This window comes from Chironomus tepperi, unplaced genomic scaffold, assembly GCF_022539635.2.
Source record: "Chironomus tepperi strain 1889 unplaced genomic scaffold, CSIRO-AGI_Ctep_v1 contig_223, whole genome shotgun sequence".
Taxonomy (NCBI): Eukaryota; Metazoa; Arthropoda; class Insecta; order Diptera; family Chironomidae; genus Chironomus; species Chironomus tepperi.
Window position 1 is genome coordinate 836,798 of NW_027226345.1, and position 14,954 is coordinate 851,751.

The window sequence follows — 14,954 nt, forward strand, 5'->3', positions numbered from 1 at the left end:
AGTGCTGTGATTCTTTTGTTCAATTGGTCCTGCATACGTGTCAGCAAGAATGCTAATTGATAAGATCGTTTAAAGTTAATTACTTTGTTAAACTCAACTAAACATTAGTAATATTCACAATAGAAACTGAGTCACAAGTAACTGACCGATAAAATGTTGTAACGGTTAAAAATATTTTTGAATTTTTTGTTTCGCAAATCGAGGGGAAGCCAAGCCATTCAATAACCGAAGCACAAGTGCTATTATCTAGCTCAATTCTTAGTAATTTTATCTGATATTTGTACAGCTTAACAATTTTACATTCCATGTTACTACCTGCTATTTCCCAATAAATTGGGTTAATTATTTTTTAATCATCAACGGACAAAATAATTTCAAATTATTTACGAAAAAAAAAGTTAGAAAGAAGGAAATTTCTTTAAAAAAGGTATTTTTCATAGTAAATCTCATATATAATCAATATAAAATAGTGTAAATAGATACATAAAGTGGATATCTAGTGAATTAGAATGGAATACATCGCAAATATTGAGTTTTAATAATGATTTTAAGGAATTAAAAAATCAAGTCTTTTTTACGGAATTCATAATGGCATTTTCTTCATGAAATTTCAATTTCACGTAAAAAAAATTTACGATCATAGTTAAAATTATTAAAAGCTAACTAAGTTAGCTCTGACAGACAATAAAAGTGTCAAATTTAAAGGAATCAAACTAATTTTTTGTGGTATTTTAAGAATATTCTGGATTTTCGTCATACAAAATTTCAATATTAAATATTTTTTTTTTTGCAAAATTTCATTCATGAAAAAAAAGACAGGCGAGAAATCAAGTGAAAAGGTAGTCATTCGAACCAATCAACAGCGATTGTCGGGGAAGTGTATGCATTCAATTGAGGAACTGATTACAAAGAAGTTAATTAATTGCCAAGAATACAGAGAATAGAAAGTGAAATTTTTATAATATACCTGAATATCTATTGAAAATTGTATAAATTAAACAGCAAAGCAATTCTCTTACGTTCCTTCCGAGTGCTATTTTTATCTTTGGGAGAAAAATTACAGAAATAATTTTCATTTCTTATCATCTTCACATAATTCTTTAGTGTATTATTTCATATTATAAGGAAAAAATAGTGATTCATAGTTTTAGCTTAAGGAAGGAGTAATAGTAAGGAACGAGGAGTGGGAGATAATAAATGAAAAAATAAAAATATATACACATCATCGAAAAGTATAGTAAAGTGAAAGACCAAAGAAGTTGATTTTAAAGTGCCCTCAGAAAGCTGAGCCTGACATTTAAAGTTTTTTTTAATGTAGAGTACGAAATACCGTTCAGCTGAAGAAAGAGAGAGAGAGTGAGAAAGAGAATCGAGGAAAATAGATTTATTAAACTTATACAAACACCCACCGTCATATGAAATCATTAAATATACTTTCAATACAACCATAGACTTTAAAAAAAATTCAAGTTTTTCTTTCCACATAGTTCTTCATTGTTTGATTCTGTGAAAAGTGTAAGAAATGACCTTACTTAATCGTCATGACTTTTTTTTTTGATGATGATGATCATCATTACTGTTTTCTCTCTCTCTCTTTACAAACAACTTTTTCTTCATCTTCTTTTGCATTTTCTATACTTCTTACAATCCATAATAATCGTGATGATTGGTGATGATTATGAGCAAAAGAAAATATTCTCTCATCTCTTATTTTTATTTCGTTAATGCTGACTTACTAGATGTTTTTTATCTTGTGAACAAGCAAAGCAAGTCGAAAAAAATGAGTGAATCATTCGTGTATTTTTATTGCCATCATTCCAAATTGAGGAAATAAGAGAGTGAGGGCAGCAAAAAAAAAAATACAAAAAATGCTTGCACAATTTAATAAAAGTGATTCTTGTTTCAATCGCATTGCAAAAATGTAGAAATTTTTGATAAGAACAATTGCTAATTATCAGCAGGAAAATGGCAAAAATTGATTAATTAAACATTTCTCCTTCAATTTTACAGTTGGGTTGCTTCAATACGCAGTGCTACAATTGAAAACATAAATTCATACTTATTTAAATCAATAAGGAACAGATCGCAACGAGTGTGTGTGAGACATCATCATTGCACTTTGTGGAATCAATTTTGCCAAGATCTAGCTATCTATTTCTCACCGTTCGTTGTCAGTGTAAGTGTACTTTTGTGCAGTCTTAATTTTCTCACAAATTTACACGGTACAGAAAGTAGTTGAAGAAACAACGGTTTTGAGTGTCAAACGACAACAACCAGATACCAAAACTATACTGATTTGCTTAAAAACAAACATCCAGTAAACATTACAGCGAAAGCATTAGCAGCAAATAGAACTAGCTGAAGTGAAATTGTGTTTTTAATTGGAATACCGTCAAGCTTTTGTTATCTGCTTAATTCATTGAGAAGCACCGATTGTCATCTAATATGAACGTTATGAACACTAGCGGAGATGAATTACCTGAATGTCCATTATGTATGGAACCACTAGAGGTTGATGACTTAAGTTTTTTCCCGTGTACTTGTGGCTATCAAATCTGTCGATTCTGTTGGCATAGAATTCGAACCGATGAGAATGAACTGTGTCCAGCATGCAGGAAAGCTTATCCGGAGAATCCCGCCGATTTCAAGCCTTTAACTCAAGAGCAGGTAATACTATTTTTACTTCCTCATGTCATTGTTCTTTTAATTTATGAATGGCTATTTTTATGTTTTGTAGATTTCTGCTTTAAAGGCTGAAAAACGTCAGCGTGATCAACAACGAAAACAAAAGATCACTGAGAACCGAAAGCATTTAGCGAATGTTCGTGTTGTCCAGAAGAATCTTGTATTTGTTGTTGGACTACCACCAAGACTAGCCGATGCGGAGATTCTCAAGAAACACGAGTATTTCGGAAAATATGGAAAAATTCATAAGGTCGTGATTAATCCTAGTACAACGTATGCGGGTGTTCAGGTATGTATTACAAATTTAAGATAAGAATGATAGTAATAATTGTGAAATTTTATATTCAGGGTCCGTCGGCGTCAGCTTATGTCACTTATGTACATAATAATGATGCGCTTCGAGCGATCCAGAGTGTGAATAACATCACGATAGATGGACGATCGATAAAGACGAGTTTAGGAACCACAAAGTATTGCTCTCACTTTATGAAGAATCAAGTATGTCCGAAACCGGATTGTATGTATCTTCATGAGCTGGGCGATTCCGAGGCGAGCTTTACGAAAGAGGAGATGCACCAAGGTAAACATCAAGAGTATGAGAAGAGACTGCATGACGCCCTTATAGCTCAAATGCAGCAACAATCTCAACAAGGTGTAGCTGGTTCCAATCCGTCATCGACAAGTCCAATTGCAGTGCCGACAGTGAATTCAGTGAATGGCAGTTCTGGTAATGGTATAATGAAATCAGGTAGTTTAGAAACAAAGGAACTAACGAGCAATGGAGGCAATAACGGAACGGTAAATTCAAATGGACAAATACAAAAGGAGGCATGGCCAAGTCTTTCAACGTCACCCGTAACTATAAAGGAGAATAAAACGAGTGTGAAAGGAAGTGAGTGATTATGCAAATTTTCCATTATATTTTTTCATTTCTTATTTTCTCCCGGCTGACTTCTTTTTAAAATTTCTTAGTTTCATCAACAAACATAAACTTACAAATTTTTCTTTGTTCTTATTCTCTCTCATTTTATGTGAACTGTACATGTACATATTTACAAAACGTCTACAACAAACATGATATATCAATTTTGATAGATGGAAACCATAAAGAGAACTTAAAGAACGAAGCAAACAGAAAGCACGAAAAGGTGAAAGAAAAATCAAAATCCACAAAAAGTCAGAAGACGACAAATAGTAGTAATAACCACTCGTCGCTTCGTGATAAAAATAAAATTAATCATACACAGTCAAATATTAATAACAACCTAGATGATGATCAGGGTGAGACAGATAGTGACGACACGCCGTCTATTAGCAGCAGCACAACAGATAGTGGAACAGTAAGCGAAAGTGATAGTGGAAAATGTTCACCGCCAAGCTCATTCCCAGATCCTCCAATTCATCACACTATTCAGACTTTAAATAATAGTAGTAGCATTACGACAACATCAACATCAGCGGAACAACAGCAGTTGTCTAATAAAAATCTACAAAATGAACAGCAAACAAAATCGATTATATCATCATCAAATAGTATTATCGATACAAACGATATAACTTCTCTATATACAAATTCTAGTACTAATGATAAAGTGAACAATAGCATTCTCAAAGACAGCGGAAATTTGGCTGATACGTCAAGTAAGTTCATTTCACTAATGTCTGTTGCTATTCTCTATGATAACATTATCGATTTGATAACTTTTTCCTCTCATTTCTGAGCGTTTCCTGTTGACTGCGTCAATTTTAGTTCAAAAAAGTTATGTCATTTCCTTTCCAAAACCATTTTACCTTCCTCGTTATATTTTTAGTGCATCTTGTTATATATGGCATAAACTGATGACCATAACTCATCTACTTTCAAAGTTTCCATGTTTGTTTTAGGTCAGAAAGCATAACAACAAAATGTATGTTTTATAGGTCACTTCCTATGGCTGAATCTAGCTTATAAACATTGAGATGTTATGTGCTTAAACAGCTTTGTTATAACGGTTGAATTATTTTTGAATCTTTAAATTTTTTGGCCGGTTTTTCAAAAAATTCTTTTGAATATTTATTGTTAATCTTTAAAATATTTTGATGACCGTTTAATTCTCAATAATCCTTCTTACCACTCATGAAATATTATTTATTGAATACTGAATTTTTAAGACTGATTATTAATGGATGAATTTATTCTTCTCAACAGCACGTCTATCAAAACTTACATTATTCGATGATAATTCAAGTTTCTTCTCAAGAAACTCATTCTTAAAGCACGACAGCACAGATCATAGCCATGCTATGACAAATGCACAACTTCCTGATCTATTAAATGGTACCCTAAATAACAGTAATAGTATGGGATTAGATTCCAAACAAATACTCAAAAATTTGGGCAGCTTTGGATCAAGTGAGCCACATGACGATTGGGAAAGTGCTTTTAAATATATAATGAGTAAAAATAGCTTCAATAAACATTATGATGAACAGCAACAAGAAGATTGGTTACGTTTCCAAGAATTAAGAAAACATCCAATGTCATCAACCAATAGTGGTGTAGGATTAAATCAATTCAACAATATGTTTAATAGTAAGTCGCAATTTCTTTCAAAAAAAATTCTCTCTCTCCTTTTTTTATCAGCTAATATGGAGTTATTTACACTAAAATAATTGCGTCTTACTTTTTTCCTCTGTTTTATTTTTACTTCGTTCACCCGCAACATTCTTTCAACGCGAATGTGAATTAAAAATATAACCAGATGATAACAATATTGATAACATGTTTACGCAAAATGAAATTAATCGAGTGATGTTCAATAATCAATATTCGCAACAACAGCAGCAGCAACAGCAACAAAGAATGAATCATAATACAGACCTAAATCATGTACATCCAAATATGTCTAAATTCTTTGATTTTCATAAGCAACAGCAACAGAATCAATTCATAATGAACTCAAATCCGTTGACTGATCAACTAAATATGGCAAATCTATTAGATAATCATCATCGTATGAATCAAAATAGTTTTATGGATCAAAATGGTAAATTTTTTATTTTTTTCATCTCATTTTCACTTTATTTATGTATGTGCATAAATGTTTTTATGCAAAAAGCTCCTCTTCCGTTCTGTCTTAATCTCCTGTTGCTAAATTTATTGCCCGTACTGAATTAAACAACCTTAAAGTGAGCTGAATTTTATACATTTTCAATGAACCTCTTTGCTCTTTCATTTCTATAGGATTATCTCACTTACAAAAGCAGAGATTAATGAATAACAAATATGATGGCAACAATATGCCCTTTTCAAATAGCCAACAACAGAATCGAATGCATAATAATCCATCACAGTTTTCAGTGGAAGACGATTTAGGTATGAAAAAAATGGTTTCATTCAGTTCCAATGGCTCTTTTCACAATGCAATAATATCATTTACAGGTTTTGATCCAATTAAAGAAAGTCATAAAGGATTATCAGAATTGATAAATGATGAAGTCTTGCAGCAACAACAAATGAACAGCAACAATTCACAGAGATCAAGAATGCCCCCACCGCCACCACCACCTGGTTTTAATCATTTACAATCTAGCGGATTTAATTTCGGTTCTGCTGCATCGCCAAGAACACAAAGTAAGTGGATGTTTCGTGACATGTAAAAAATGGCTACTTCCGTAATTAAAAAATTTATATTTTAATGCATCACTCATTGTTCTTTTATTCTTTTTTATTTTTACAAAAATAGCTGGAAGTAAATTCCCATTTGTTAATATGCAAGGCAGCACAACACAAAACAACTGGCCAATGCACATGGGCTTTCAAAATCAAAATAATTCAGATGCTTTTTCGCATCAAACAAATAATCAACACAAATCAGCAGGTAAGCTGTAATTTTATTTAATTTTAGTGTGTGAAATCACAGTTTGTGTTAAAATATGAGAAATAGAAAATCAAGTAATGCGGGCATGCTGGTAGAAACGCCTTTTTTTGGGGTTGATATGAGTCTTAGGGTTTAGTTATAAATCCGAGGATTAAAATAAATCTTAGGATTTAAATTGAATCATTACTTATTTTTCAATTTTATTCTTAAATATGATAATAAGTTGTCCATATTAAGAATGACTAATGATAATCCAATGACTTTACGATAATGAGTCAGCTTATCGAACAAAATGACTCAGTGTGTCCACTTTTCTGCTGGTCATAAAAAAACTGTGCTTAAATACAATAACGGACTTTGTTTATATTAACATGTTTTCTATGTTAATTTACTTACTCTAAATTTATTGTTTGTTTTTTCATTATTTTGAATAGGATTCGGCAATAACTTTTCAGATTGGACATCAATGGACCCAGCAATAGTTTCATTCAGACAATTCTCTCAATTTAATCCACAACAACAACAGCCACCGCAACAGCAACAAGCTCAAAATCAACCTAACAACGATATGTTTATGTCACAAATGAATCAGCAAGGTAAAACTAATAATATCAAAATTCGTCATACAAGGCGAAATGATGAAGCACATCGTATTCGTTTTATGATCTAAATTTTTCAATGCTTCATGTCTTCTTCTTTCTCGTTATACCAAATTCAGGTTTCGGTCATCATGGAATGAATATGCAAAATAACTTGCAGTCACAAACATCGCCAGCACAGGTAATGTTATAATGCATTACTATTTAATGGATAAATCATTATGTATGTGTCGAATTGTATAAAAAACGAAGAAAAAAATACACAGAGGTGCTGTTTGAGTATTAGATTAGATTTAAGCTTAGTTTATAAAACTATTGGGACGAATTCGAAATTTGGGTAGCTCATTTAGCAACTCTGTGTGTATATTTGGAGTACAGACATATGTACAAACAGCGTATATACGTAATAATATGTCTTTTTATATCATTGCAACATGTTTAATATGTCTTTTCTCTTTGTTTTCTTTTGCTGTGCTTCTCTCACACTCATGTTTTTACTTCTTTTTTTTCTCTTTTTTTTATTTTATGCCAATTTAGGTCTTTTCTCATTCAAATTTATTGAATAATTATCACATGAATAATTTGGCAAATGGCTTTCCAAACAATAGCTTTGATAAATTCTCAATGCCATCAATTCCACCAGGTTTCCAGCAAGGCAACGGCAATAACAAAAAGGCAGAATGCATTAATTAATAAAAAATAAAACAGCATAATATTTACACACAATAATTGTGAACTGATTTGATTCTAAATATGTTATAATTACTCTTTATATTCGTCTACCTTATATCATTTATACACAAAAAAACAACAACAATTTTCGTTACTTTTTTTTGCTATCAAATGCATTACTATAATTGAGAGTAAAACAACAAAAAAAAATTATATGAAAATAATAATATTTCTTCTTATATATTGCTTATATGTTTCACATAAACAGAATATATTCATGTTATGAAGAGAATGGAAGCATCTGACAGTTATTTGATTCATAATTTTCTTCTTCTTTATTCAAAAAATGATATATTTAAAGAATGAAAAAAGTAAAAAAAATCCGGAAAATTCCGCGAAAAATTAAATTAGTAATAAAAACACACAAGATCAGATAGAGCTATTGTTGGAAATGGATAATTATAATCAATTATTTTAAACGAAAAAAAAAAATATATTAAAAATATATATATTATCATGAGATAAAAATGATGTAAAATTTGTGCAAATTTTTAAATTTAAAATTTTTGGCTTTATTGAAAATGAAAAACCTATTGAGAGAATGCTAATGTTGAAAAAGACACATAAAACCCACACACACACACACACATATTTAAACAGACATGCAAAAAAACCTACCTACTTAAAAACAAAAAAATATGAGATGACACTCAAAAACATTTATGATAAATTAAAAAAATACAATGCTAATCACATAAGCGGTTCATGAGGAGATTGATTTTTGACGATGAAAATTTAATAAAAATGCTATATCACTTTATCGAAGAATAATAAAACGATCATGAGAATGATTATGAGAAGATTTCAGAGAAAATCTTTTAAAAAAATACATGAGAAAATATGGATGATGATGATGATGATGATATGTAATCGATGATATATGATTAATAAAATTATATGAAAAAATTTACATGTCTTGACTTGTTTACTCTTGTTTTTGTTTTCAGGCTAAATTTATTTTTTGAATTACAGCTGTTTTGAAAATCGTCAATAAAACATGACGTTGAGAACTACGTATTAAATTTTAATTTATGGAAACTTTAAATTTAATTTTTCAAACCGTTGAAATTTGAATTTTGAATCATTGAAATCCTGTTGTAATTTGAAGTTTTGAAAATCGTTGAAATTTGAACCATTGAAATCCTGTTGAAATTTGAATTTTTTGAAAACCGTTAAAATTTGAACTTTAAAAAATCTATTAACTAAATCATTAAAGCTTTCAAAAGTTAATATCCTTATTCAAAAAATTACCCAAACTTGAAAGGTGTCCAAAATTTATTGGGTATCGAATTTTTTTATTTCGTCTTAGTTAAAGTGATAAGTTATCATCAAGGCCACTGAACCTTGTTTTTAATATCAAAAGCAAAACAACAATTTTTTTTTTCTTTTCATTTTTGGATTATCAATCTATCAAAACAAGAATCTTAAGAATACATTGACTCAGGTGATGTTATACTGCAAAAATCCAGTTTTTGAATCATGTCATGGTACGAAATTTTCCCGAGGACTTTATAAATTTATTTAAAAAAATCGATGAACTAGCTTCAAACTTGTAACTAAGTGTTTTCAAGTCTTATGACTTGAATACTTGAACACTTACAAACGAGCATTTTTATTTAACGATCGCACGAACAGCAATGCACTTTAGTTGATCTGTCGCTGACAACTTTCAAGCATTTTCTCGCACATTCAAGCCTGAAAAATAATCTGTTGTAAATATATATAAACAAAATAGAAAATTAAATGAGTAAGAAGTCACGATTTATGCATTAAATCATTAATCTTAATTTTATTACATTTTCTCTTTATTATAAAATTGAAAGGTCATTATAGAAATAAAAAAAGAAATATAGACAAAATGAAGATTCTCCACAAAAAGATTTTTCTCTTTTTTTTCATAAATCAATAAATTTTTTTTATATTTTTCACCTTTTTTTTAATTTCTCATTAAATTGTGTCACAGGAATGATTCATCTTTTGTAAAGAATCTTATTTTTAAATTGGGGAGTTTTGTTGTTTTTGTTACATAAAATCACATCTGTTCATTGCATAATTTCATATTATGATAAATAAAGCTTTCATTAATTTCCTTTTTTCACATTTTTTTTTTACATTATTTTGTATTGTTTTAAGATCAAGAAGAAACTTTTCTTTTTTTTCAGTTAAAATTACGAGAGAGATATAGAATTTTTCATTCCTTAAATACATTATGCAATGTGCAGATGATCATTTAAAATAATAAAAAAAAAGAATGAAAAGATTACTGAAAGAAATTAACAGCGTGCTGCTGCATTGCAGAATTCCTACAAAAAATTATTTAAATGTAATTGAAAGTTTTACATTTTTTTTTTGTTTTTGTTTTCCTTTTTACACAGAAATTTCAGTCAACTTTAAGCTTCACAATACTAAACAATTGTGATGAAACTTAGTAGACGAAGAATATTTTTAGTGATGATCATGATGTTTAGTCATAATTTGCATATAATGAGAGGATATTATATGCAATAATTCAGCAAACTTATAATTAACAAAATAGCTCAAATATGAGTGAAATTTCCATTTTACAATTCGCAAGTAGATTTGTTCTTACATACTTATATATTCATTATATTTTTATCATTTTTAATCTTTAACTTTTTTAACTTTTTTTTTTGGATCGATCTTGTTTTTGTTGTGTAAAGCTTAAAATATTGAGAAGAAAAAACATTAAATTATCAGTTCTTAGTATATCAATGTTATAAAAAGTCTTACAGTTTTTTGTACGAATGTTTATCACGATTGTTTTAGAGCTCTCAAAATTTTCCTACTCATTATTAAGGAGAATATAATTAATTACTCGATTGTTTAAACCGGAGCAACTAGTCAGAATTCCTTCACGATTTTTCTTTTTTTTTTTTGATAATGCGTTAAAATTCGATATCAAATTCTGACTCAACTCCTCTACTTAATTAATGATGAAGCATTGGGCGACGTTCAAATCTACCTACTTTACTTTTATCTTCAACTTTTTTTTTATTTAACTGCTTCTGTTGCTGTTAATTCAAAATGTGCATCATTACATTTATGCATTTTGTGCCACATAACAGCTTACAATATCTTTTGTTCGACATCACCATTCAACTTCTTTTCTTTTTCCATTCTATGGATTTTTATTTATTTCTTTATTTTTTTTCTTCTTCTTTTTTCTTTATTTTGTGTAAAGTCTATTTCCCTTTTTATACTTCATTTTCCATTATATACATATACAATTAAAATTGTTAGAGATCTAGGAGAATGTACACATAAAAATGCACTTTATATCAAAATGAACTGCTTTTAAAATTGGACCAATGTCTTCTAGAGCATCTTTTGCAAGCACTTTGTATGATTAGCTGGATAAGTTCTTCGTTCTTTTTATTTATATAGCAAGCTACCGACTAATATCTTTAGAAGATAATTTAATTAATTGACAAAAAGACTAAAAAGTACGTTAAAATAAATTTACAATCTCAAAAATTTTCGTTAAAATTTTTAAAATCTTTTGCAAATTTGAATTTTTGATAACCGTTTCAATTTTTGACAGTTTGAAAAATTCAAATTTCAAAAAATCGTTAAATTTTAATCGAATTCAATAAAATTTTTAATCTCAAAAATTCGTTAAATTTTGAGTTTATTGCAAATTTGAATTTTTGACAACCGTTACAATTTCAACGGTTTGAAAAATTCAAATTTCTAAAAAACTGCTAAATTTATACGAATTCAATTCCAAAATTTTAAGTTTATTTTTAAGTTTTTTTGATTTTTTAAAAAAATCTATCACAATAATAAATTTTTTGGTGTGTACAAGTTGTTTGCTCGAGAAAATTCAAGGTTTTTAGGCAGTCTTCTGACACACAAATGCTTTTATGATCATCTGTTTTTACGATAATGATTTTACTAGTTATTATTTGTTGTGTACAGAGAGGAAAAGAAAAGGTTGAAAGATTTTTACATTTTTTTTTTCTTATGGAACAAAAGACTTAGTCTTATTTTTTGCACAGGTAGTTAATGATCTTTTTCTTGTATGATTTCTTTTGTGTCATGTACACATGTTGCAATGAAGAAACAAACAAAAAATAAAAAATCACCGATATATGCGACATGTGCAATGGCAATAGAAAATTCATTGACATTTACAAATATATATATACTGATCTTTTTAGTCATATCTTTTGCTTAACAACCCAAGCTCGCTATTTTGTAAGAGCATTATTATACAGACAGAAATGCATAGAAAGTAAAGTAAATAGTTTTGTTATTGTAAGATTAAACTAACTTAATTTTAGTAACGATGCATATTTCGAATAATAAACGTTTTACTTTCAATCTTCATTTGTAATGAAATAAATAAATTCCACTTTTTTTACTGACGTTAATAACACAATACGTATTAAAAAATGTGTTTTACACATATATAATTTTTCTTCTTCATTTCTTTATATATGTAAACAGCACAAATGAGGTCTACGTCACGTTTTCATCATAGTTCTGTTGATTTTCATACAATTTTTTTTTTTGTTTCATCGAATTAAAAAATATATAAAAAATATTTAATAAACATTCAAACAATATAATACACAACATTCTTGTTTTTTATTTCAGAGTTGGACAGACAATATGTCAATTTAATGACACCTTTACAGGAGCTGCCAACTCTGTAGTGTTATTTTTAATTTTTTTTTTTACTTATGTGTTTTGTTCAAAAAAGGAGATGAGAGAAATTAAAAGAAAAAATGTTTTGTATTTTGTGTTTTTCCATAAAAAAAACTTAAAATTAAATCTTTTTTTTCTGCATAAAATGGCAATCAAAAAGCAACAATCAAAAAGAATGGATGATATTATTATTCCTGCATTGTCTTCTCTCTTAATTGTTGATTTTTCGTTTTTTTTTAATGCAGCAGCAACTGCATTTTTTCGTAATAAATAAATCTGTGTTCAATTTATAAAAAATCTCTTATCACTATTATTCACTAAGGTAGCCGTTATTCATCATTAATTTTTTTCATTTTTTTAATAAAAAGAATTGTTTTTTTTTTTATTTGTTTTGTGTGTTTATAAATCGGTTCCACGATAGTCCTTTATCGGGTCACGTCGTCTTTTACTTATGTTCAAAAAAAGGGTTCATTTGTTTTTTGTAATTTTATGTTGTTTTTGTGTCCATTTTTAGAATGCTTTATTTTGGTAATAATGATTGTTTGATGGCGATTGATGATAATGATGCTGATGATAGAACGAGTGATAGTACTTAGGTGGACTATTGTTTGTCGGGCGATTTTTCAAATAACGCTTTGGTTTCGTTATAACTGAGTTGTTAGATTTCTCGTATAAATCTAAAACTAACTTATTGATTTCAGGTGAAATCTCGCAGCGCTCCTCACTGCTCTCTGATGAATCTAATGAGTTTGCTGGACTTGCTCGATTTGCATCATAAAGAACCGATATCGATCCATTCTCGCCAATTCGATAACTTACTGTCGTTGGATCAATCCATAAAGTAATCTCTTGTGGTAATAAGTCCCGAATTACTCTTGTACTAATACAACAGTTGTTTGCTGCTTTTGCAATACAGGGATCCGAAATTTCGGTGTTGACTCTGATGCATCGAAAGCCACTTCCTTTATATTCCATTTTATTTTTATTGCATTTTTTTGATGTTGATGTTGTGGTTTGTGTGTGTGTGTGTATGAGTGATTTCAGATGCAATTTTAAGAAGAAAGGAGAAAAGAGAAATGGGAGAAAAAAAATAATAATAAATTAAATTTTATTTTCTTGTTTGGAGCTCTATTTTTTCTTCTTTTATGGCGTTTTTATACGAGACGAGATATTATGTGAATATAACCAGCCCAGCTCAAAAAAAAATTTACTATATTTCAGCTCAGTCAATAAATTCATAACTTAATTCACATTAAAAAAAGATGCCAAATTGCAAAATTTTTTAAGTGGTATGATGTATGTATTACATACTCGTAGTTCCAAAATATAAAAAAAAATATCAGGAAATCTGAGATATTAGCATTTCCATTGAAATGACTCATTTGTATTAGTGAGAAATAAAAAAATGGTAAACTAACGTATTCAAGACATAACATAATCTCGTCATAATAAAAAACTAAGGACCATTTTGTGGACTTTAACTTTGAAATTAATTTTTTTTACGTAGGAAGTATGATGCTTACCTTTTCTTGGATTCTCGATGTACCAATGATTCCGAAATTTTTCGTGAAGAATAGTAATTAAAGAGCCTCTAAATGAATGTAGTTGAGTTTCAGTTAAAGAATTCTCTTGCTGTCTTACGCGCAATAAATTCATCAGAAAGTCTGCGGCAGAACTAATTTCCACTTTCATGATGCTCAATTTGGTGAATGTTTTCTTGTTTTTATATTTTTTATGTTGAACGAACGAATATATTCGACTTATACTGTTTTTGTACTTTCTATTTTTTTTTTCTTTCCTCAAAAAAAAAACTGATCTTTTTTACTGTATCTGTAGCTCGTTTATTTTGCTTCAAAAACCCAAAATGGAATCCTTTTTGATTGAATATTCCGTAAGATTATAATCACTGATAAGGTACAGAAACTTTTAGAGGTATCACAATGGATTAATTAAAGCAAGAAAATATAATTAAATCACACAAATAACTAGGTAGTAAGACGATGTTGCAATTTTTTTTTTTGATCCAATTATTTCACAATTTTTTGTAGTTATGTATTATTTATAATCAAACTGACTATTCTTCAAATTTTAAATAAACTTTAAGCAACTCTGATCAAAAATTATTTATTTTAAAGGCTTAAAATCGAATAATATTTAATTAAAGTTGCGATCTAAGACAAAGGAAACTTTTGAAAATTTTTCAAGATGGTGAATGTTTAATTCGTAGTCGATGATGCTATTTCCTCTCTAAACTCACAATTTTTAATAGCTCTAAAAGTTATGCTAACTTAATCTTATCCTGATTATAACTGGACGATAATTAAAACTAAAGCCAGGATAATTCGTTTAAGTACAAAAAATTTGATGAGATTTTCTCTCCAAAGCAATCATTTCATAAACTATTAAG

At 28.9% G+C, this 14,954-nt stretch overlaps 2 protein-coding genes and 1 long non-coding RNA gene across 4 annotated transcripts; 1 reads left to right on the forward strand and 2 right to left on the reverse strand.

Annotated features, from left to right (window-relative positions):
• The first annotated feature begins 284 nt into the window (after positions 1-284).
• Cnot4 (CCR4-NOT transcription complex subunit 4) lies at positions 285-8,786 on the forward strand. 2 transcript variants are annotated; one of them, XM_070641025.1, is made up of 13 exons: positions 285-427; positions 2,011-2,667; positions 2,738-2,974; positions 3,034-3,577; positions 3,781-4,326; positions 4,874-5,257; positions 5,427-5,711; positions 5,909-6,040; positions 6,107-6,298; positions 6,411-6,545; positions 6,980-7,141; positions 7,264-7,325; positions 7,682-8,786. In XM_070641025.1, exons 2-13 carry the CDS (start codon positions 2,446-2,448, stop codon positions 7,835-7,837), a joined length of 3,057 nt encoding a protein of 1,018 aa, XP_070497126.1. In that variant the 5' UTR covers positions 285-427; positions 2,011-2,445; the 3' UTR covers positions 7,838-8,786. The 2 variants fall into 2 exon arrangements, with proteins under 2 accessions (XP_070497126.1, XP_070497127.1); XM_070641026.1 differs by having other exon boundaries at positions 7,264-7,367; positions 7,682-7,822.
• LOC139091088 (uncharacterized) lies at positions 6,526-8,068 on the reverse strand. Its single transcript, XR_011544488.1, has 2 exons — positions 6,942-8,068; positions 6,526-6,859 (listed from the first exon to the last, which is right to left on the reverse strand). It is a non-coding gene; the product is annotated as an uncharacterized lncRNA (long non-coding RNA).
• An 851-nt stretch (positions 8,787-9,637) lies between the features above and the next one.
• On the reverse strand, positions 9,638-14,649 carry LOC139090941 (protein BTG2-like). Its single transcript, XM_070640832.1, has 2 exons — positions 14,071-14,649; positions 9,638-13,509 (listed from the first exon to the last, which is right to left on the reverse strand). Exons 1-2 carry the CDS (start codon positions 14,237-14,239, stop codon positions 13,058-13,060), a joined length of 621 nt encoding a protein of 206 aa, XP_070496933.1. The 5' UTR covers positions 14,240-14,649; the 3' UTR covers positions 9,638-13,057.
• Between the last annotated feature and the right edge of the window lie 305 nt (positions 14,650-14,954).

Coding starts and splice junctions, on each gene's coding strand:
- Cnot4 (XM_070641025.1), top strand. CDS start 2,446: ATGAACGTTATGAACACTAGCGGAGATGAATTACCTGAATGTCCATTA. Junction 2,668..2,737: donor AGCCTTTAACTCAAGAGCAG/GTAATACTATTT, acceptor TATGTTTTGTAG/ATTTCTGCTTTAAAGGCTGA. Junction 5,712..5,908: donor TAGTTTTATGGATCAAAATG/GTAAATTTTTTA, acceptor TCATTTCTATAG/GATTATCTCACTTACAAAAG.
- LOC139090941 (XM_070640832.1), bottom strand. CDS start 14,239: ATGAAAGTGGAAATTAGTTCTGCCGCAGACTTTCTGATGAATTTATTG. Junction 13,510..14,070: donor CATCGAGAATCCAAGAAAAG/GTAAGCATCATA, acceptor TGGAATATAAAG/GAAGTGGCTTTCGATGCATC.